The sequence below is a fragment of the Hippocampus guttulatus genome, chromosome 3 (assembly GCF_054856545.1).
Source record: "Hippocampus guttulatus isolate MCC_2025c chromosome 3, RoL_Hgut_1.0, whole genome shotgun sequence".
NCBI lineage: Eukaryota > Metazoa > Chordata > Actinopteri > Syngnathiformes > Syngnathidae > Hippocampus > Hippocampus guttulatus.
Genome location: NC_141263.1, coordinates 4,215,953 through 4,240,311, shown reverse-complemented (window position 1 = coordinate 4,240,311; position 24,359 = coordinate 4,215,953). Strand labels below are relative to the sequence as shown.

Here is a 24,359-nt window from a genome sequence, read left to right as displayed (position 1 = left end):
CCGGAAAAGCTGTCAGACAAGAGAGCAGTGAGAATGTGGTGCCAAGAAGCTCATTTAATATCATCTAAGGGTCGCCAATTAATTTTTCAATGGATCCCACGAAATTGAGTCCTTCATAAAAATACAGAGTAAGAGTAGCTAAATGTGATTAATTAAGGCTGTTAAAAAACAGCAACACAAACTAGTCAGTTCTTATTCAACTGACTTATAAATTATTCATTCAATTGCAGCAGGAATTCCGTTTAATTATGGATAGATCATCTAAACAATTTTGCATAATAGTGTATATCGCCGCTGGGGGAGTACAGTAGTTTAATATTTGAATAACAAGCCTTCAACTCCCACCATCACAGTACAGGAGTCACATTGCACAACACTTTCATTCTTTATACATTCTTACCCACTTATTTTTCCTCCTCGCTATAATTAGTTGTCTGAAACCTTCGACTGTAGTCATAAGTCTTTCACAGTCTAGTGCTAAAATGGGTTCAGATTCCATTCTTCATTTTTCTAGAGAATGAAAAATAAACCAGTTTAACCAAAAAAAATAATAAACCCAAACAAAAAAAACAGTAGTTTCTTGCTCTCAGCTCCTCAGGTCAATCATGGAACTATGACTTTACATACACCTGAACTGAAGTTCATCCTAGAATTATAAAGGATGAGATAAAGAAAGTTATGTTTGAGGTGAGAAAAGAAGAAAAACATTTCACTTGGTATCAGGTTTGACCTGTTAGGTGGACTTCAAAGCAAAACACCTTTCAGAGCTCAGGAACTGACAAAGCAGGCTAAGAACAGATTCCCGAAGACATCATGGCAGCATGTGTCCTACTAATGCTATTGGCAGTACTGAGGTTAACTTCAGCTGAAGATTTTCATGGGGATAACATTAGTTTTATTAAGCCACACAAGGACCCTGATGGAAATATTCAGGTATCGTGTCCCACTTTATGCTAATGTTATGATTCATGTTTTCCGACTCAAGGCTTTGTGTGACATGCGCTAATTAACAAATGGTGCTTTCAAAAGTAACTCAGTAATTAAATGAGTAAGATAAAGTAAACTTAGCAAGTTTAAGGCAACAATCGCCTTCGCAATATGGTTTGGGCCTGGAATTGGATTGAATCGCATGGCTCTAGTCTGAGTGGAAATGTTCTCCCAATTTTTGTATGGGTTTTTTCTCTGATTCTTCCTGTTTTGGAAACTTAAATTACTGCAGAAAACTTTAGAGAGCTATTTACTTGTTTTGGTTTTCATTTAGCTTAAGACATGCTGATGACCCTGGAAGGTCCCTACACGTTTTGTTTGAATTTTAAAACAAAACTCTCTATTCTCTGTTTAAAATTTCTTCATGATTATTTTGTAATTATTTTTTTAATGTTCTGCCAAAAATAACCTGTATAGTTCAGGAGGTCACTTGCCAAAGCTCATATCTCTCCCAAAACAGTTTATCCATGTGTCAAGGTATCTATGAGCTATCTATCTCATATAAATCGTGAAAAATGCATCGTTCCTTTGCCATTGTGTAAGCGCTACAAATTAAACTGCTGAGATTATTTGTAACTATGGCAGAGGTTGAGCTAACAAAATATAATTCCGTGTAAAACTGGGGGGGGGGGGGGGGGGGGTTCCCTGCTTGAGATAAATAAATAAATAGATTAAAAAACACCATAGACCAGAATGGTTTGGTTGTGTTTTCATGCGGGTGTTGCTAGGGTCACAAGTAAGAGCAAAACAGCAGTAGCACAAAATGCAAAACGAAACAGTTGTGCAGGCAATTTATCTCAGTTGTTTATTTTCCCCCTCAAGAAAAACTAATCTTTTTCAATTGCGTGGTAGAGGTTTTTGGTTACATTGCTGGTGGAAAATTTTGAAAACATTTGTCTGGGTCTATTTTTGTTTTCACAAAAACCTTGCGTTTGAATAGGGCGGTGTAGACTTCTTATGTCCATTGAAGGTCTCTGCATGTGAGTGTGAATGTTTGTCTGCCTCATTGTGTCAATCCTCTGACTGAGGTATGATGGATAAAGTGCGGATTGTATTTCTGACCTCAAATCAACTGGGATAGACGACAGCTTTCCTGTTCCCCCGAACAGGATAAGTGCTATAGAAATGGATGTATGAGAGGAATTGAACAATTCACCAATACAAAATATTAGTCTGTTTTCAAGTTCTAATGAAAGCTCAGCAAGGAGAACACTCCTCCTTGAGCATAGTGTACAAATGGAAACGCGAGTGAGTTCTAACATTCATCTGATCTATTCTCCACAACTTGTCTCTCTAGGTGGCCTTCCATCACCGACAGAATGGCAGGAATAACTGTGTTCATTCATCACCTTTTACATGTGAGGAGTGTAAAAGCTTCGTCCACAGTATTGTCATGCAAACAGACCAGGACAATACAGGCCAGGGCAGATGGTGTCAGTCTGGCAGACTGACCCAGGCAAATGTCTTACCGAATGTTTCCCATATTTCTCTGAGGTATATGACCAAAGGCTTTCAGATTCCTGATCATTTTTAATGGCCTGTGAACATACGTTACACATAAGCCGTCAAATGAAAAGCTGTTCAATGTTGACATTTTCTTCATGTATCTATTGGTATTGGAAGTTGCCAAGTTTATATTCATTTTATGTAAGACTATGTGCCATAATAGCTTTATGCATTGCATAAATCATTGCACAATAATAAAGAAAAGGGGGTTTACCTAAGGTAAAGAATATGTATATCTTGGGCTGTCCAATTATTGACAGCAAAAACAATTGTCATAGTAGCATATTTTCTGCACTATAAGGCGCTTTAGATTATAATGAATGGCCTATTTTAAAATGGTTTTTGAATATAGGGTGCACCGCATTTATTATAAGGCGCATGGAATAGAGGCTACAATAGTGGCTGCGGTTGCGCTATGCATTCACTAGATGGAGCTACACCAAAGAGAATTCAATACAATACAGCTTTATTTAAATAGAGCTTTCACAACCACTGCAGCTGTAACAGAGCCATGAGAACTGGTCACAAACACGGACATGAAACATATTAATACAAATGGCATTAAAATACAATAAATGAAAGACAAAAGTTATGAAGACAATTGATTCAACAATAAGGCACGCACATTTCGTGGGCTCATAATTCACATATCGTTAGAAGTTGCTTATTTCCTTCTTGCTTTGTTTAGTCCAGGGGTCGGCAACCCAAAATGTTGAAAGACCCATATTGGACCAAAAAACCCCCAAATATGTTTGGAGCTGCAAAAAATTAAAAGCCTTATATAAGCCTTACATTGAAGGCAACTACATGCTGTATGAATCTTGTTGAGGAGGGGATTTGTCCATTTCCTTACGGCCCTCCTTGGACACAGGTTCTTTTATTTCTCTATAAGGTGGAAGAAAGACCCAACACCACGTCGTCTTTTCTGCAGTTTATCACAACACAATACAAATCGATTCGGGCTCCTGAGAGTTTCAGGTTTCGTCAGGAAGCGTAGAAAAAAATCCATCCAGTCACGAGATTATATAGAGAGAATATGATAATGAGAGGCAGGCAGTTCCGCTTCCATGCAAATTCTGGAAACAAAGAAATTAACATGTCATTTGAACCGGGGTGGCTGGAAAAAGTTGGGAGTGGTGAGGTGAGACCAGACCACCACTCCCCACCATTGTCTTTGGTCTGAGCTTTGATGTGATGGCAGCAACACAGATACAGTATTTGAGATAACAGTTCCTCTTTTGATGTTAAACATGTCCTCTGGAGGGGGCCCTAAAAGTAGTGGGGGTCATGGGGCACTAAAGGTGATTGTAATTACAGTAAGCAGGAAATACCTTCAGCAGCATACTATGTTCTTTCTTCTTCTTTGTTTGTTTATTGAACATAAAATATATATACAGTAATAATTTGACAGAAAATAAGGTAGATAAAAAAAGTAAAAAGAAAGAAATCAATCTTCATTCAACACAGTTATTATGTTCAAGGGAGTAGGAAGAAGTAAAACACTTATCTAGTCCTACCCCGTTATGTGATTGTATCTAATAAATCTTTTTTATATCAATCAGAAAAGAAAAAAGTAATAAGAAAGAAGTCTCCATTAAGGCTCATACTTTACCCTTAACCGTGATATTTTTACAACTTTTGGTTTGTATCGGGATTATATACTTCCACACCCTGACACTCTTGTGTCAATTTTCTCTTGTATTCATAATGGATATTTATATACCTTTCTCTATTTATCAACTTAGTTCTGATTTATCATTATATTTAATGTTTTGAATTTATCATTTTAACTCTGACTGATGTAGGTTGTTTGTACTATTTTTTTGAATTTGTTTTTGAACTCAGCAAGCGATTTACTCATTTTCAGGTCCGTTTCGAGATTATTCCACAGATTAACACCTTTGATAGATACACTTCTTTGCTTGATGTTTGTTCTTGTTTTGAGTTTTTTGAATAAGTTGGTACCTCTTAAATCATAGCTGCTTTCTCGAATTTCGAAAAACTTCTGAATGTTTTGGCAGAGCAGGTTATTGTGTGCTTTGTACATTAATTGGGCGATTTTAAAGTCAACCAGGTCATAAAATGTCATCGTATTTAATTTGATAAATAGTGGATTTGTGGGTTCCGTATATTTTGATCTATTAATAATTCGAATTGCTTTTTTTTGTAGGTTGAGAATAGGGAGTGTGTTTGTTTTGCAGGCATTTCCCCATATTTCCACACAGTAGGTCATATATGGTAATAATAATGAAGTGTATAATGTGTACAAAGATCTCTTATTTAGCACTTCCTTGGTTTTGTAGAGGATCCCTACGGTTTTGGCTATTTTTCTTTTTACGTTATCGATATGTGGCTTCCAACATAGTTTTGAGTCTATTACTAATCCGAGAAACTTGGTTTCATACGCTCTTTCTATCTCAATTGAGTTTACCATAATTTTAGCTTGGTGTTTGATTGGTCTTGTGCCAAAAACAATTAACTTCGATTTTTTCAGGTTAAGTGACAATTTATTTCTGTCGAACCAGTTTTTTAATTTGTTTAATTCGTTTTCTACGGTTGTCAGGAGCTGTTTCAGATTCATTCCAGAACAGTAGAAAGTTGTATCATCAGCAAATAGGACACATTTAAATTGTTTTGAGACCTTGCAGATATCATTTATATATAAGATGAATAGTTTTGGACCAAACACTGACCCCTGAGGAACTCCGTGAGTGATTTTCAGTTGATTCGTTTTTTTATTGTTGAGTTGCACGTACTGATATCTGTTTTCTAAATAACTTTTTATCCATTTATAAGCTACACCTCTAATGCCATATCTTTCTAGTTTTTTCAATAATATACTGTGATCTATTGTGTCAAAAGCTTTTTTTAGATCTAGGAAAACCCCAACAGTAAATTCTTTGTTGTCTATATTAGTGGCTATTGCTTCCACAAACTCCATAACTGCCATTGAGGTGGTCCGTTTTTCCCGGAAGCCATATTGATTCTCACTTAACAGCGCATGCTTTTGTATAAAGCTATCAAGTCTGCGAGAAAATAGTTTTTCTAACATTTTTGAAAATTGTGGTAGTAGTGATATTGGTCTATAATTTGTAAACCGATGTCTTTCTCCACTTTTATAGATTGGAATAACTTTAGCAATTTTCATTTTTGATGGAAAGATACCAGCTTTGAATGACAGGTTGCATATGTGCGTGAAAGGTCGCACTACATATTCTATAATCTGCTTTATTATTGTCATATCAATATTAAAGCAATCAGTTGACTTTTTATTTTTAAAAGTTTTTATAATATTTGATACTTCTTCTTGTTTTACAGCAGTAAGGAACATCGTGGAGGAGTTTTTTTCTACATATCTATCTATTTCAAACAAGTTTGTTGGATCAGGAATTTGTTTTGGTAGGTTACTGCCGATGTTGACAAAATACTCATTAAATTCAGTTGCTATTTCTGCAGTTTTTTCCAAAATAGTATTTTTGCCTTTGATAAAATACTCTGGATAATCCATTTTTTTAGGACTATTTCTGATTACTTGGTTAAGTATCTTCCATATTTCTTGTGTGTTACTTTTATTCTGCTCTAATAGTGCATGATAATGATCTCTTTTACTGGTTCTTATAATATTTACTAGTTTATTTTTATAGGTCTGATATATTTTTTCTGCTTCTTCAGTTCTCAATTTTAAAAACAATTTATATAAATTGTTTTTCTTTTTACATGCGTTTTCTATGCCTTTCGTTATCCATGGCTTACTTGGGTCTTTATACTTTTTGGAGACTTTAGTTAATGGAAAATGTTTATCATATAAAGAGATTATGGTCGACTGAAATACTTCAAACGCTGTATTTGGGTCTTCGTTTGAGTAGACCTCGGTCCAGTTTTGTTTTTCTAGGTCTTGCTTAAAGGCATCGGTGGAGCGTTGGGTTCTTAGTCTTATTTCTGTTATGTGAGTTGTTGACTTAGCTTTTCTATCAAAATAATTATGAAAAACTGCAAAAACAGGTAGGTGGTCACTTATGTCATTAATGAGAAGTCCACTTTCCATTTTATGATCAATCTTATTTATAAATATGTTATCTATTAGTGTGGCCGTGTCAACTGTGATTCTGCTAGGTTTCAGGATTAGTGGGAAAAAGCTGTTGCTGTACATAGTATTTATGAAGTCGGTTGTTTTTTTGTGTCCATTTGGGTTTAATAAGTCAATGTTAAAGTCACCACATATTATTCGTGTTTTCTTATCGTTGTTGTAACTGAGCATATCTGTTAGTTTTTTTATTGAATGTGTCAATACATGATCCTGGTGTCCTATAGATGCAACTTATGATGATATTTGATGCCTTTTTATTATGTATTTCAATGGTTAGACATTCCATTAGGTTTTCTATTGTGTTTGTCAATCTCTCGATTTTACTGCATTTAAGTGCTTTGTCTACATATATTGCAACCCCCCCTCCTTTTTTGTTTTCCCTATTAGTTGCAAACATTTCATAACCTTCTATTTCCATTTCAGTTGTTTTATCTTCATCAAGCCAGGTCTCTGATATGGCAATTATTTTAAATTTATTGAATTTAGTCAGGTATTCTTTGATTTTTGTGAAGTTTTTATAGGGACTTCTACTGTTTAAGTGTATTACTGAAAGTGCATTTTCCAATTTTATATTAGTGTTGAATTGTTCATCCAGGTAATAGTCAGAGTTTGTTACCCTTTGTTTGTTCTGGAAGAAGTTGTTGTCTGGGTCCAAATTGTTCTCGGGATCGAATGGCTTATAGTCAATATCTTCAAAGGGTTGGAAGTCCATGTTTTTGGGATGTGAATTTCCCGCTCCCATGCGGTCGTCGCTGGCTCCCTCGCGGTCGTCGTTGGTTCCCTCGCTGTCGTCGCTCGCTCTCTCGCCGTCATCACTGGCTCCCTCGCGGTTGCTGGCTGGACGTCTCCTGGGTCCCTCGTGGTCGCTGGCTCCCTTGCGGTCGTCGCCGACTCCCTCACGCTCGCTGGCTGGCTGCCTCCCGGCTCTCTCACGCGCGCTGGCTGGTTGTCTCCCGGCTCCCTCAGGCTCGCTGTCTCCCGGCTCCCTCGCGGTCACTGGCTCCCCTGCAGTCGTCGCTGGTTTCCTCTCGGTCGTCTCTGGCTCCCTTGCGGTCGTCGCTGGCTCCCTCGCGGTGGTCGCTGGCTGGTTGTCTCCCGGCTTCCTCGCGGTCGCTGGCTTCCCTGCAGTCGTCGCTGGCTTCCTCGCGGTCATCACTGGCTCCCAAACACTGAACAAGTGTTTGAACAGATCCAACTAACAGAGAGGGGCTGAAAACAAAAAAATCACAGTAAGGAATAAATTCCTTAACAATCTATATTTGTGTATATTTACTATCAAAATGACTAAGTTGGCTACAAATACACACGATTCACGATTAAATGTTTTTCCCCTGCAATGCATTCTGTAGAGAAGGGGTGCCCAACGTTTTTTGACAGAAGATCTATTTTTCGATCAACCAACCTCCCGCGATCGACCCTTTAACGCACGTGCGCATACACACGCATGCCATAATGAGCAACAGCCATAACGGCCACAAAGATGAACGGGGTATGGGATGCACTTTTGCAGCGTGTTTACGATCGTAGCTAACGTGTTGCACTTAAAATGCTTCTCTCAGCCATCCACATTCCTATTCTTTGCCAGTACCATCGGTGAATTGTACATGAAATGCTGTTGTTTTTTTTTTTTTCACGACAGCCACCTGTCTGGCATCCCGTCCTGCTAATACAAACGTGTGTCGCAGGCTATGACGCAAATCCTCGTTGACAGAAATGTTTACATTTAATATTTATTCTACACATTTTTAAAGCATTGGAAAACGTTAAGAATGTTTGTGTCTTGTTTGTCCTTCTACAGAAACTATATTAACCCCCCCCCACCCCCATCTTTTTCCATTTTCAAACATTTTTTGAAAAAGCTCCAGGGAGCCGCTAGGGCAGCGCTAAAGAGCTGAATGCGGCTCTGGAGCCGCGGGTTGCCGACTCCCGGTTTAGCCAATGGTTAGCTATGCTATTGGTATTATATTCATTTCATTATGGCTGCGCAGAGCTCACAAAGTAATTGTCTGTTTGTTTGAGTGTATGTTGGCGATGCACATGTCAATTAGTGTCAGGTAGAACCCTTTTAGGTTACAATTGGTTCCTGCTAATCACCACGAGATGACATAGAAACACTAACAGGGAAACAACGCAATGGCGAATATAAAGAGACTGTGACAACATATATGAGCCGCATCAGATTATCGGGCACACTGTCGGCTTTTGAGAATATTGAATGCTTTTAGGTGCGCCTTATAGTGCGGAAAATATGGTATTTATCTCAACATGCCACTTGATAAAAATGAAACAGTGAGTATGTCACCGCGCTGTGCTAAACCCGCATGCTTAATTTTGGACCAACTTAATATTTTTTTCATGTTGAACAGGGGAACCACTTTACAGTATAAATCAAGCCTACTTCTTATTTGATAGGCGGGCTTAAGTCACTCAACCCTGGAAATTTTGTGTTGTCAGCCCCTTTCATTCTCTTTCATTCTAGTCACCGACATTTGTGTCACATTGGAACAGGACCATATTGCTGGAATGATGAATGTTGAAAAAAATGCTGTTTTGAGGCATATTTATGCTGAAAACTAATGAGAGATTGGCGATAACAATATTTCTTTCAGTAACAAAGGTTGCTGTTGGGCAACTAACAATGACATGAAAACTAATTGGACAGCCTATGCCCATATGGACCTCAGAACACGATCGGACACTGAAGCCCTTAACAACTGTCCCGTAACGACTACGGTGTCCTCCCTAAGGTAAATAAAGGTTTCCTAAGACCCAATATGCAATAAACCACATGACAGGAGATTAAACAGTTAATTTTGAATTAACTATATGTTTGAAGTACAGTTGTTATCAGCAAATGGATGGATGGGTTGAATTGTGGAACTTGCAATTTCAATGAGCGCCTGATCAAGGACTGAGGTTTTTCTGTTGACTATGAATAATGTGTCTGTTTTCATGCAGGGTGCACCAGAACTGTTTTTCAAATATTCATCTTTTAGCATATGATCCAGATGGAGATCACGTGAAGTGTCACTTGCCTGCAGATGCTGCGGTTCATAAAAATATCACTCTCAATGAGGTAATTCCTGAATATTGTGGCACTCTACCTATTTGTTAAAAGGGCAACATAGTTTGTGGCTTTTTATGTAAGCATGGCCAACCAACAACATAGAAAAATATGTATTCAGTTGACCACCGCTCTTAATGGGGGATAGGGACCAATAATGAAAATCCACATAAATTGACAGCCATTGAAATGCCTTGTGGTGGGAGGGAGAAATTGTTGCTTAAAAACCCAAAATATTTTTCAAATTATGTTGAGTTATATTTCCTCCATGAAAAAATGGGGGGAAATGAGGAGAAAATCCTGGCAAAAAAATTCACACATTTGCGTTCCCGCGGGTGCCGAGCCGCGAGTATGCGGGGGTCGACTGTACCTCTCTGTGTTCAGAATACAAAATTGTCAAAGAATAATAGAACATGAATGGTAATGACCTCCTCCGTTTCATTTTTTTCCTTGAACCAGAATACTTGCGCACTTGAAAAGACAGGGCATGTCAGCGAAGGTGTCTATGTATTTGAAGTCATGCTTCAGGATTTTCCCACGAAAAGAATCAGTTTGTCCAATGGAAATGGAACCTTAAAATACTGGGAAACCTCAGATGAAAACGCATCACCTCTTTGCAAGCTAAAACTGCAGTTCTTACTCGAAAGTAAGTGATTCTTTCTATTCTCTAATTGTGAAGAGTTGACAAAACGTCTTTAACAGATTGACACCAGGAGAAAAAAACTGATTGTAACACCAGTCTGACATGCTGGACATGTTCTTTGACTGTCCGGAGAAGTAAATTAGATTGTCAACAAAGCAAACAAGCAAACTGGTTGAGCATGTCTCATCAGATGTCATTGATGAGAGCCTGAAAAACAGCTGGTACAGTTGTAAGTCCAAAAGGCATTACCAGATACTCCAAGTGGCCAAGAGAGGAGTGTTAGAAGCAGTTTTCCACTCAATCCCCACTTTTATTCTCACCAAGTGGTTCATTTCTACTGAGGTCCAATTTGGAAAAGATTGTTGCTTGATGGAGCGGGCCAAAGGCCGAGTCAGTGAATAAAAAGAGGATACGTGTTCTTCCCCATAATGTCATTTAGGATCCGGTAGTCCATAAAGGGCCGAAAAGTGTTGTCCATTTTATCAACAACAAAGAATCCTGCCCCCAGTGGGGGCAAAACGAGGGACTAATTAGTCCTGTAGCAACGGAGTCGGCTATATAAACCTCCATGGACTCCCTGTCAGGCCTGGACAGGTAAAAAAACAATTGGAAGTGTAAGGGGCACTTATCACACTCGTAAGTTCCATGAGGTGGGAGAGATGACGCATGATCCTTAAACCTCCTTTCGGTCATTATGATGGTGAGCTTAACCCTTACAGTGGACAGCTTGTCAGGTTGTCAGTGTGCATGAAAGGGTTTAAGTTAGTTGGTGAGTTAGGGAATGTAGCAGTTTGCAGTCATTTTATCTTCATATATACCGTTGCAAACCAAGAACTCAGGTCCTCATTTGGTACAGTTGAAATAGTGATGCGCTAACAAACACAGAGTCATAAGTTCAGTCCTCCTTTATATTTGACCGTTTTAAACTCATATTTATTTAAGGTTATTCACAAACATTGTACTCATTATGTTATATATTATGTCATTTTTCATTTGCGCTACAAATGGAATCTTGCTACTTATGGTCATTTAGTCACCGTTAGGGTGTGCCTGCATGGGTTTTCTCCGGGTACTCCGGTTTACTCCCACATTCCAAAGACATGCATGGCAGGCTCATTGAACACTCTAAATCAGTGGTTCTTAACCTTGTTGGAGGCACCGAACCCAACCAGTTCATATGCGCATCCACCGAACCCTGAGCGAAAAATAAAAACATGATTCAAGAAGTGTTCCGGGCGGCCCGGTAGTCCAGTGGTTAGCACGTCGACTTCACAGTGCAGAGGCACCGGGTTCAATTCCAGCTCCGGCCTCCCTGTGTGGAGTTTGCATGTTCTCCCCGGGCCTGCAGGGCACACAGAGACGAACAACCATGCGCACTCACACTCACACCTAGGGACAATTTAGTGTGTTCAATCAGCCTGCCATACATGTTTTTGGAATGTGGGAGGAAACCAGAGTACCCGGAGAAAACCCACGCAGGCCCGGGGAGAACATGCAAACTCCACACAGGGAAGCCGGAGCTGGAATTGAACCCGGTACCTCTGCACTGTGAAGTAGACGTGCTACCCACTGGACTACCGGGCCGCCGTGTTAAAACATTGAAAGAATACATTTAAAAATCACACGACGTACTATCACGACAGTCACACATTGACTACTGAGCAAACTAAATGTCCCGCGGCACCGATTGGACAAGCAATGTAATGTGATCATCAGCCGCCAGTGATGGCCAAGCGGGCATGTCAAAACTAATTGACATGTTGAGTTGGGCGTGTCTTAACCTCCATGGTAGAGACTCCGTCGAACCCCTGAGACTGATTCATATTGAGATAACCCTAAATAATATTTCAAAGCTTTTTAAAATTTCATCTGCTATAATTGCCAAAGTACAGCAAGCGTCAGTGGAGAGCTAATGTGAATGAAGCATCATGTAATGCATAGGTGTCAAACTCAGGTCCTGGAGGGCCGCTGTCCTGCATGTTTTCCAAGTCTCCCTGTTGCAACACACCTGATTCAAATGATCAGATCATCACCAAGCTCTGCAGAAGCCTAACATTGAACCTGTTCATTTGAATCAGGTGTGTTGCAACAGTGAGACATGGAAAACATGCAGGACAGCGGCCCTCCATGACCGGAGTTTGACACCTATGGTGTAATGAATCTTTAGCTGAAGCAATACCCCAGCGGTTCAGGAGGCTTTATTTTGGTCATCACTTGGCAGAGACAGAAGCAGGTAGCAAAACATGTCGACAACAGTTTATTCTCAAAAAGGAAAGGGGAACTCAGCATGCAAGCGGTGGAGGCACAGAGGACTGGCTCATTGGCATTTCAATCACAGTGTGATTATCTGTTTGTGCCTGACTGCGAGCACTGTCTGGTATGGCTAAAGAGGCCGATCCGGGAGTGACAGTCCCTGTTGCAGTGGATGCACCTGAACACACAGTTGGAGGGGGGCGCTTGTTTGTCCTGGCTGTTCTTTCTCCTGGCTCTCTTGTCTTCTGCCGATGCTCTCATCTTCTCCTCCCCTCGGCACAGACCACGTGCCAGTTCTTGTTTCCACTTAGGGCGATTCTGGGCCAGTGACTCCCATCCCTTCACATCCAACTCAACAGCCTTCAAGTCCCTCTTGCAAACGTCTTTGAAACGAAGCTGTGGGCGGCCCTGTGTTCTCTTTCCAACTGCGAGTTCTCCATAGAGCAGATCTTTGGGGATCCTACCGTCCTCCATCAGGCCCTGTAGACTGCCATCCTGGTGTTGGTCGTCAACTTGCTGTTCTCCCACACGCGTTTGGTGAGCCGGGCAAGAGTTGTGGTGGCTCGGCCGATCCTTCTGTTCAGTTCAGGGTCCAAGTCAAGCGAGTCTGTCACCGTGGAGTCAAGGTAAGTAAACTCCTTGACCACATCCAGCTGGTAGTTGTTAATGGAGATGGTGGGTTGGCTCTCCGTGTCCTGAGTCAAGATGTTGGTCTTCTTGAGACAACTGATGGTCAGCTGAAAGTCGCTGCACGCCCTCGAGAAACGATCCATGAGATGCTGAAGATGTTCTTCCTTGTGGGCAGTGACAATCGCATCGTCCGCAAACAGCATGTCTCTGATCAGGACTTTGCGGATCTTGGTCTTGGCCCTCAGCCTCGCCATGTTGTAGAGGCCGCCGTCAGAGCGAGTATGGAGGTAGACACCCTCAGTGGAGTTCCCGAAGGCGTGCTTGAGCATGACAGCGAAGTAGATGCCGAAGAGGGTCGGAGCAAGCACACATCCCTGCTTAACACCGCTTTTCACTTCGAAAGAGGAAGATGTTACGCCATCAAACTGGACGACACCCTTCATTCCGGAGTGGAAGGAACGAATGATGCTCAGCAGCCTCCCCGGGCAACCAATCCTGTCAAGGACTTTGAAGAGGCCGTCGCGGCTCACAAGATCGAAGGCCTTGGTCAGGTCAATGAAGGCAACATACAATGACTGGTTCTGCTCTCTGCATTTCTCCTGGAGCTGGCGGAGCGAGAAAATCATGTCGATGGTGGATCGTTCCGACCTGAAGCCACACTGTGATTCGGGGTACACCCTGTCAGCGAGCTTCTGGAGTCTGTTCAGGACCACACGGGCGAAGAGTTTCCCCACGATGCTCAGTAAGGAGATGCCTCTGTAGTTGTTGCAGTCACTGCGGTCACCTTTGTTCTTGTAGAGGGTGATGATGTTACAGTCACGCATGTCTTGAGGTACCTCACCGTCTTCCCAGCACTGGCAGAATAGGTTGTGTAGGTGGTTCAGCAGAGGTTCTTTGCCGGTCTTGATCACCTCTGCTGGGATACCGTCAAGGCCAGGAGCTTTCCCGATGGGCAGGCTGTCGATGGCTTTGCTGAGCTCCTCAAGGCTTGGTAACTCGTCTAGCTCCTCCATGACGGGTAGGCGCTCAACAGACTCTAGGGTGGCATCGGAGATGGTGGTTTCTTTGCTGTAGAGGTCTGAGTAGTGCTCTACCCACCGCTCCATCTGCTTGCTCTTGTCTGTGATAGTCTCGCCTGTCTTCGTCTTGAGGGGGGCTGTCTTGCTGTGTGAAGGACCTATGGCTTTCTTGATCCCGTCATAGACGCCTCTGAGGTTGCCGGTGTCTGCGGCTCGTTGGATGCCATCACAGAGATCCATCCAGTACTTGTTGGCGCAGCGCCTTGCTGTAGCCTGGACTTGACTTCTGGTAGCTCGGAGAGCCTGCAGTGTGGACTGGGAGGGATGCTGGTGATGTTTCAGCAGTGCTGTATGCTTCGCTTCCATTACGGCACTGAGTTCCGTCACGCTTGCCTCAAACCAGTCCTGGCTTTTCCTTGTTCTCTTGTCGAAGATGGAATAGGCAATGTCGTGGATGGTGTTGCGGAGGAGGTCCCACCTCTGTTCCGCGTTTCCTTCTGGTGGTTTCTTCTCCAGGGCGTCTTTCAGGTGCCGGGCGAGTGCCTCCACCATGTCCACATGGTTTGCCATGGCTGTGTCGATGCGGGGCTTGCTTGGTGGCTTGGCTCGGTGCAGCTTCTTGGGCTGGAGTCGGATCTTGCAGCAGACCAAGGAGTGGTCTGTGTCGCAGTCAGCACTGGGGTAGGAGCGTGTGGTGAGAATGCTGCTTAGCTGCTTACGGCGGGTCAAGATGAGGTCCAGTTGGTGCCAGCGCTTTGAGCGGGGGTGGCGCCACGACACCTTGTGCTGCGGTTTGCTCTGGAAGAAGCTGTTGGTGACACACAGGTCTTGAAGTGTGCACAGTTCCAGGAGACGTCGGTTGTTCATGTCACCCACTCCCCAAGGGCCGAGGCAACTGGGCCATGATGTGTGGTCGGATCCAACGCGGGCGTTGAAGTCCCCAAGAAGAACAAGTTGGTCGGTGGGTGGAACTTTCTGGATGGCTGCCGACAGCTGGTCATAAAACTTGTTTTTCGCCTCCTGCATGGAGTATAGAGTAGGGGCATAGACGCTGAACAGGGTGACAGTGCCGACTGTAGTGTGAAGTCGCAAGGTGAGAATCCTCTCAGTCCCTTCTCCACCAGGCTCTATCATGCTCAGCAGGGAGTTCTTGACAGTGAAACCAACGCCGTGCTCTCTGGTCTCGTCGGCAGCTTTCCCGCACCAGTAGAAGGTGTAGTCTTTCTCCTGGAGAGATCCAGTTTCGGCGAGGCGGGTTTCTTGCAGCACAGCAATGTCAATGCCTCTCAGCAGCTCGTTGTTGATCACTGCTGTCTTGCGGACATCGCTGATGTCCATTAGGTCTGACGTCAGACCGGTTGTCATTGTCCTGACATTCCATGTTGCAAGTTTTAACAAGGGCTTGCTCCTTGTTGTGTTTCTTTTGTTGTTTCCTGGTGCATCGGTTTTACAGTCCACCTTTCAAACTATTCCTGGTCCTAATCCCTACGCACCCAGTAAGGAAAGTGAACTGTGGCGGGGTAGCACCTTCCTGTCCGGGGGCTGCCCGGCTTGAAGCGGGCGGTAGCTACCCAGTGGGGGTACGAGGCCCCTTCCCACTGTCAGGAGTGACCCCTAGCGCCTAGCTCTACGCCAATTAAGCACTGACGTATCACTGGTATCTGCCACTCTTCGTGTTGTGTCGTCACACGATGACGCTGGAGTGTCCTCTCCAGGGCACAAGCCTGGGCAGGTGTGTATGGAGGACCTGGTGTTGCCCATGCGCTAGATACCCCCTCTCCACGCCGTTGATGTTGTCCAAGGGAAGGGCGGGGCCCAAGCAGCTTGGCATCGACGTCGCAGGAGTTGCCGGGACGCTGAGAGAGTTTCACAACGCACCGCCTTAGGGACTCCAACTCCGGATTTGGCCTCTGGGTTTACTCCCGAAGGAAGATTGCCGACCAAGGCTAAGGAGCTCCTCCCACCCCACGGGTCGCAACTCGCGGCAAACGACTCGCCCCATTTGTCGCCTCTTACGAACAGCAAGGGGGTGCTAGGGACCTATTCTACCCCGGGCCCCCACAGGGAAGAGGAGGACTGGCTCACTGGAGAATATTCAACAGAAGTGCAGTGGACACCAGCAAAACATGTGGGATGGCATTCCCAAATGATTCTCCAGCAGCATCTTGCTTGCAGAACAGGCCTTTTATGGAGAGGCTGGTGACCATAATGCAACCTGGTGCCAGCCCATCCTGCCAGGAGAAAGAGCCCCCACACACACGAACAGACCTGCTGTGCACACTAAAACAGAATCACGACAGTCATGCCTCAACCCCTGCGACCAAACTCCTTTCAACTCTGCATTTTCAAGTACATTCATCTTATTTCAATGCACTGCAGCCATTGATGCCAAGATTTCAAAGTCACGTTCCGCAGGAAATCATGCAACTCCCATGCAGTCATGATGAGTTCAATCAAACAAAACATGGATTTTATGTGGTTGCTGGCTGACCCGGAAAAAGTGATACATTTCATGTTTGTAACTCAGCCATTTTGTTTGACTGGCACTTCCAATTCCATAGCTTTTAAGTTCATTGTGCGCTTGCAGTGCTCTCCCAAAACAGAGGGGGCATTTTTGCAAAGTGTCAGGCGTCAGCTACAAACATGGCCGAAGTGCTGTATTTGTTTTCCTTTCAAGATGCACAAATAAAGTAGCAGCCAGTAAAGTCCTTTGTTGTTTTTCTGTGTCTCAGTAATTGTCTTTTTTTTTTCAGTCCTCCCTTCACTGCCGATTTGTGAACTTGGTCATGTGCAACCCAAGTTCTTGGACCCAACACCCAAACATGGTGATGTGCTTCATGCTACAGTTGGTGACGAATTGATTCTTCACGCCAAAGCACAGGCTCATCGTGCTACGTAAGGCCTCCCTTCCATTCATCATTTATTATCTCGAAAACATTTCTAACATAACTGAGATATATGCTACCAAGACATTTAGAGATGATTACTTGCCTTTTTTTTCTGTCTTTGTCTTCTCGAAGCATTAATGGCTTTCAGGTCAGCGGCCCGCACAATATGAATAAAGAGTTCGCTGATGGTGAACACGGAAAAGCTGGTCTTACCTTAACCTGGACACCACAACATAGTGATGTGTACAGAGTTGTACCAGTCTGTTTCACTGCAGAGACAAATGAATCGTAAGAGCTCATTGATATTGACAATGTTGGATTCATTTTTGTTGTTGTTTATTAAAAACAACAACAACAAAATTGGTAAAATCGACCTGTAATCTGCCTTGTATTTCAGCCAATCAGAGATGAGGTGTGTTGTTGTCATGGTGAGCAAACCAGCATCCTTTCATGGTTCGTTAATCCAATTTATTATTATTATTTTTGTTCTTGTATTATCCATCCATTTTCAACACCGCTTATAATAAAGAGGGTTGTGGGAATAGCTGCAGCCTATCCCAGCTAGCTGACTTTGGGCGAAAGGAGGAGTAACCCCAGAACCTGTCCCCAGCCAGTCACAGGGCACATATAGAGACGAACAACCATACACACCCACATTCACACCATTCCTGGGTGGGAACCGATCCCACGCTGCCCGCACACAAGTCAGGCCAGTGTACCACTACGCCATCAGTATTCATTCATTTTCCAATCCGCTTTATCCTCACAAGGGTCACGGGGCGTGCTGGAGCCTGTCCCAGCTGTCTTCGGGCAGTAGGCGGGGGACACCCTGAACCGGTTGCCAGCCAATCGCAAGGCACACACAGACGAACAACCATCCACGCTCACATTCACACCCAGGGACAATTTAGAGTGTTCAATCAGCCTGCCATGCATGTTTTTGGAATGTGGGAGGAAACCGGAGCACCCGGAGAAAACCCACGCAGGCACGGGGAGAACATGCAAACTCCACACAGGAAGGCCGTAGCCTGTGGTTGTGTGTGTATATATATATATATATATATATATATATATATATATATAAAGCATTTAACATTTATTTTTATTGAATACAAAAATAAAAACCAACAAACCCGCTCTAAAGAATAATTTAAAGTAACTGAATTTTAAAAACAAAAGTCAAACAAAATCAAAACTATTATGAAAAATCTAAATCTAAATGATATTCTCGATCCCACTTGACTTTGGATGAGAGATGGCGTATGGTATGTTTAGGGGTGATCATTTTTTCAGTGGTGGCATGCGTTGTCACAGAAAACCTGTGCACAAACGATGTAGTATGAGCAAATTATAGCAACATGTATGCTGAGAAGAAAGAGACCAGTAACAAAATGCATTTAATAGCATAATCAAATTTGTATAGTCTGTCCGTCACACTCTGATTTTCATAGCACTTTGGATTGTTCTTAATATTGTATATTTTTCAGATGGAGTGAATGAGGGAATGTTTGAATCATCATTCACGCTCACAGGTACAGTGTTCATTTAAACGACCATGTTTCTTTTGTGAAATGGGCAAGGAAGCCGAAGTCCCTTGAGAAAATGAACTTATGCAAACATGGAGAGAATATACAAACTCCACACAGAAGGCAGAGGTCCCAACCACTAGTCTACCATGCTGCAACATTTAGATCAAAATTTTAATTTTAGAATCACTGTCGGTGTCCTCGTTCACTCGTTTGTTTGGTTGCAGGCAGCATGGGTTGAAGTCCCAGTGTCAACGCGTGTATGAACGATCTCTATGTGTGCCTCTGGGTTAATTGTCGACCAGTGCAGGTTGTCGTCTGCTTTTTGCCTGAAGTCCATACAACCCTAAAGTGTTTCGGAAAATGGTGGATTTAAATTTTTACAATGGTAAAGATAATACAATGTTTAATTTCTTAATGAACCACAATCAAAAAGCTTATTTGGTCTGAAGAATAGTCTACTTTCTGTAACGGTGTACAATACCTGGACGCGTTGTAATAGAGAACGAGAGGTCATATAAATAATACTAATTTAACTTCATCCTATCATGATCCCAAGCTCATCTTACTTAGCGAATCGAACTAGAAAACTATTCATCCATCCAAAATTTGAAACCGCTTATCCTCAGGGCGTGCTGGAGCCTATCCCAGCTGCCTACGGGGAGTAGGCGGGGTACACCCTGAACTTGTTGCCAGCCATTCACAGGGCACACATAGACGAACAGCCATCCGCGCTCACACTCGCACCATGGGACAATTTAGAGTGCTCAATCAGCCTGCCATGCATGTTTTTGGAATGTGGAAGGAAACCGGAGTTCCCGGAGAAAACTTACGCAGGCCCGGGGAGAACATGCAAACTTGGAACCCTGGAATTGAATCCTGCATCTCTGCACTGTGAGGTGGATGTGCTACCCAATCTGCCACCGTGCCCCCCTCATCACTTATCAGGAAACAAAAACAAAAAGGAAAAAAAAAGAGGGCATTTTCAACACTTGAGATCAGTGGTGCCCAAATCTGGTCCTTGTTAGCCCCATCCAACCCAGTTTTACAAATCCTTATCAACCTTCTCAAAGCTTGCTAATGAGCTGATCAATTGAATCAGGTGTTTTGGAGGAGGGGAAAACATTTTAACATTTAGTTTGAAATGATCTTTTACTGATTGGTTGATATCTTCATGAAATGTGATTACAGGTCCAACAGTTGTGACCTGCGCAGCCAACCGGATGATGGTTGCTATTAAGAGATCGACATTGCCTGATGTGGATGTCAACTCCCTCTCGCTGAATGACCCTTCATGTTTGGTCACTTATAACGCCACTCACATCATTGGCTCCATGTTGTTCAGCAACTGTGGCACAACTATTGAGGTGACTGTTGACTTTTTTCCCCCCTCCATATTTCCCAATTGATCACAATTATTGTGCAACAACGGGGGTATTCTGAGTACTTCTCAAATGTTGCCCGTTTGTTCTCATCGGTCAATTTCACCTCACTTCCTTTTCTCTTCAAAAACAGGATGAAGAAAAGTATATTTTTTTCAGGAATCAGATCCAAACCTTACGCAATCCATTGAAAGTTGTATTCCGAAGAAAGACGGTGAAGATTGGGTTCTCTTGCCAGTTCCCCAAAAGAGCCACAATCTCCTCAAGTTATGACATTCAGAAGTCTGATTACATTTTCAGCGACTCCAGAGTCGACACTTTTAGCTATTTATTTGACGTTTATACGGATGCCAGCTTCACAAATAAGGTGCAGCCAAGTGCTTTTCCAGTGCAGGTCGACTTTCTTCAAAACATTTATTTGAGCCTGAAGGCAGAGTCAGGACTGGCAAATGTACGCTTGTTTTTGGACTCATGTAAAGCCACCCCGGATGACAACCCTGACAATGATGATTTCTATGACCTTGTCAAGGAGGGGTGAGTACTGATACAAACTGCTGTCATAAATAGAAAAGTGATTGTGTATTTCAACTCTACAAAATGTCTCCACAAAATCTTGTTCTACCACATTTGGCATCATGTGCATACGCTGGACAGAATTTTGGTGTGTTCCCCCATTTTTGTCTTTGTTTTTACTCTTTAACCGACCCAATGACTGTCCACTGGAGATTTCGGTATTTTTTGAAACCTGAACTTGTTCCTTTAAGCTTCAGGGATGAAGGGGTGAAGAAGGGCTGGATTTAGACTGTTTCGGGCATGGGTTGTCAAACTCATTTTTGTCGCGGGCCACATGGGAGTCACCTTTTCCCTTGGAGGGTCATTATGACTGTCAAACCATAAGAAGAAGTCAGAAATAAACGATTGTTGAAGCGACTGTAATGAGAATGCTTACAACATCTCTGTTATTTATTACATATGAGAATTTGAAAATGTAAACGATTTTAGCAAGCATCAATCATGGAAGGTGACATGTTCGATTTGCTTTTGCGGGCCACATAAAATGATGTGGCAGGCCAGATCTGGCCCCCAGGCCTCGAGTTTGAAACCTGTGGTTTAGGGTGTCCAATAATTAATGGGACCATCATGTGAGCACGTTTGGGCTTTCACAATAAAGAGGAAAATATAGGAGATATAATAATGAGTAAATCACTGAGTGTCAGCTATGTTCTACATGCAATGTTTTTCCTTACAGGTGTGTCAAGGATCCGTCTTTAAGAGTCGAAACGGTTGATAGATTGTCGTTCCACTTGGAGTTTCAAGCTTTCAGATTTGACGGAGACAATGATCAGGTGACTGAACATCACAATCCTCCCTATCGCTCATTTAACAGCCTTTCCAACTGCATATAATATACAATCAAGTTTACTTCCACAATAAGAATGACAGCATTTAAAAAAAAAAACGTTGCCATTTTCCTTTTGTGCCGACCAATGCTGGTTCAGTATACATCCGAATAACGCTTACTAGGACACATTTTTCAATAATTTAATTTAAAAACAGTTGAGGAATGCTCATCAGACACAAAGAATTCAGTCACCTGCCAGCAAATAGTGTTTGCATCTACAGTTTGTCAAAGCAAAATAAATAAATCTCAACTGGTTGTCCACGACCCCACCAAAATGGGTCCCCAAACCCCTCCAAATGAGAGCTGTCGATTCTAAAATGTTTTCAATGAACGTTCATCAAATAATACCGACATGCCACCTTACAGGTCTACATCACCTGCACAATCCTCATGTGTGACGTGAACGATCTCCTGTCCAGATGTGCCATGGGTTGTCTGAACGAGGAGTTCCGCAGGCGCAGACGAGCAGTGGGCATGCAGACCTCCACGCAATCCCTGACTCAGGGTCCTTTTCAGTTTGTCAGCGAGGCTCTTCCTAGTGGAGCTGTACATCACAACAATGTTGAGACGATGAGAGAGAATGCTGAGATGATGCAAGCTGACGCGAGAGAGAACGCCGACATGGACGATGTTTATGTGATGAAAAAGAGTGACGCTCCAAAGACAGGTTGCCTACCTATACTGTAGATCACCACATATGGATCCCATGCACCTGTTAACCGTATCATTTAACATCTGCACTCATGTCTTCTGTCAGTTTCTGGAGAAACCAAATTGAGCAGAGTACGAATGGAAATGAAGAAGATGCTCAGCACCAACATCAGCACTATGGTCTTGGGTGGTGCGTGCTCATTGTCTGTGGTAGTGTCGGCTGTGGCTATCGCCTACCACGCACGAAAGAGCAAAGGAAAGGACCAGAAGCCTCTCCTGGCTTCTTCATGTGACTGACTGACTGATTTACCTGTTTATGGTTGGATGGATTGGTTTGGACCTTTGCCTCTTGGTTGTGAATGTTGTCATGGCAATAAGTTATTTACAGTTAACTTGATAAGGGCAAATATGATAAGGGAGAAGTGTGTAATGAGTTTGGTCATCAAAGTATGATTAAAAACAACGGTTATCATACATATATTGTCCAGTAATGAATCTCAGGACAATGACGTTGTATTATAAGCATATACTGTGATTGGCTGGCAAACAGCTCAGGGCGCTCAAGTCAGTCCCAAAATAAGCTGCAGTACGCCTGCGCAATCCTCAAGAGTCAAGAGGATTAAGCGACTTGGATAATGGATGGATCAGAATCTAACCACATTTCCCAAAGTCCGAATGATAATGAATACACATCTTAATACACACCAATGCTGAAAAACCTAGAAAACAAATTTGTTCCACCATTGACATGGGCAAATTGAACTTTGGGATACTTGTAGTCTGTCTCTTTTGTTGAATCTTAAAATATCCATGCATTATCTGATCTGCTTGTAATTATACTTCAAAAATGTATGAATTAATATGAACACATCCACTAAAGCCTTTCTTTTCAAATGAATGTTAGAGGGCTTATAGTATTTGATTATTTTACCCTTATATTTGAACATCGGGCATAATTCCACCGATGCGGCCATTTTGTGCTACAACACAACTGCTTTGTACTTAAAAAAAAAAAAAAACATCGCCACTGACGAAAATGAGAGTAAAGTGAAAATGACACAATGTATGAATTCTGGATGCCAAAAAGAGGACTTTAAGGATTTAAAAAAAAAAGAAAGGATAGGAATTGTAAATGTTTTTTGAATGCACTGAATTTTCGTATGAATGGCAGAGGGCCAATTAAAGCTCTGTGTGAACATAAACCAAAACAGCTTGACTGAATAAAGATTGAAACTGTCAATCATATACACTATAGTAAAAACAAACTTCCAATCGGTCTGGTTTTTCCAGCTGTTTGTAATTAACACTGTCCACGTCAACACTGCGAGACGTTCTCAGTACCTGTAGGTGTTTGCTTGGTTTGTGAGGTCAGGTTCACGCTTACTCGAAATGAATATTGGGTTTTAGTTTACAAAAATGTTAATGCTATGGCTGTAACTGCAATCTAATGTCCATTTTCTACAGCGCATCTCATTCGGAGCCCAGATGTACTGGACCATATCCCAGCTGACGTTGGTTACAACAGTTGCTTTGAAATTATTTATGGTTGATCTTTGGGTTCATCCCAAAGCAATTTACTAAAAATAATTTATTGGATTTGTAGAATACAGAAAAATTCGCGGAATGAATGAGGGAGAAAAAGTTCAGCTGCATTGTTCAACACCATCGAAGCATATTTCAAAACACAATTTAACACGTTTTGCAATCACCAATCGTGTCACGTGAGGAAATTCACCAAGGCATGCTAGCACGCTAATGGCCATCAGCAACAGTTATTTATTCTACGAAAATGAACGAGGTGAACAATTTAAAGTTGGAATGGGAAAGAGGAAAGGTGGACTTGTACTTTCCTCATTCATTTGAACATTTTTTTTTGTAGAAAATGTGGAATTGTGAGAAAACTGGGGGCAGAACTTATTGTCAAAAACAACATGGGGGCAGAACTTATTGTAAAAAAACAAAACAAGCACAATGTCTGGAATTTAGTAAACATTTGGAAGATTTCATGTGTTGAATAGGTCGAGAAATAAAGACAAAAAAGTAATTGTGAGAATGCTCTTTACTATTCACACAACAAAATAAACACAGGATCAGAGAAATAAGACCAAAATAATGAAATAAACTTAAACAAGAGTGAACATGAGATCACTCGCAGGACAGTTGTGATCTGCAGAAAGCATTTGATGCTACAAACCATATCTTGATTCATAAACTGGAGCATTGTGGGATTAGGGGTATGGCCCTGACAAGGCAAATAAGACACTTGAAAGAAAGGCTGCTGTTTGTGAAATTGGTTGCGTTTCAAAATTTTGGGACATTGT

The 24,359-nt window shown here is 42.3% G+C and overlaps 1 protein-coding gene across 3 annotated transcripts; it reads left to right on the top strand.

The window, feature by feature from the left end:
- The first annotated feature begins 773 nt into the window (after positions 1–773).
- LOC147207181 (scavenger receptor cysteine-rich domain-containing protein DMBT1-like) lies at positions 774–24,082 on the top strand. 3 transcript variants are annotated; one of them, XR_015100381.1, is made up of 14 exons: positions 774–933; positions 2,285–2,481; positions 9,190–9,327; positions 9,539–9,656; positions 10,104–10,290; positions 16,943–17,084; positions 17,210–17,365; positions 17,475–17,530; positions 18,565–18,609; positions 19,795–19,970; positions 20,119–20,519; positions 21,235–21,331; positions 21,807–22,054; positions 22,145–22,290. XR_015100381.1 is itself a non-coding variant. In XM_086106250.1 (14 exons), exons 1-14 carry the CDS (start codon positions 814–816, stop codon positions 22,333–22,335), a joined length of 2,325 nt encoding a protein of 774 aa, XP_085962376.1. In that variant the 5' UTR covers positions 774–813; the 3' UTR covers positions 22,336–24,082. The 3 variants fall into 3 exon arrangements, 2 of the variants coding, with proteins under 2 accessions (XP_085962376.1, XP_085962378.1); XM_086106250.1 differs by having other exon boundaries at positions 21,754–22,054; positions 22,145–24,082; XM_086106252.1 differs by lacking the exons at positions 774–933; positions 2,285–2,481 and adding an exon at positions 4,919–7,809 and having other exon boundaries at positions 21,754–22,054; positions 22,145–24,082.
- Positions 24,083–24,359: the final 277 nt, after the last annotated feature.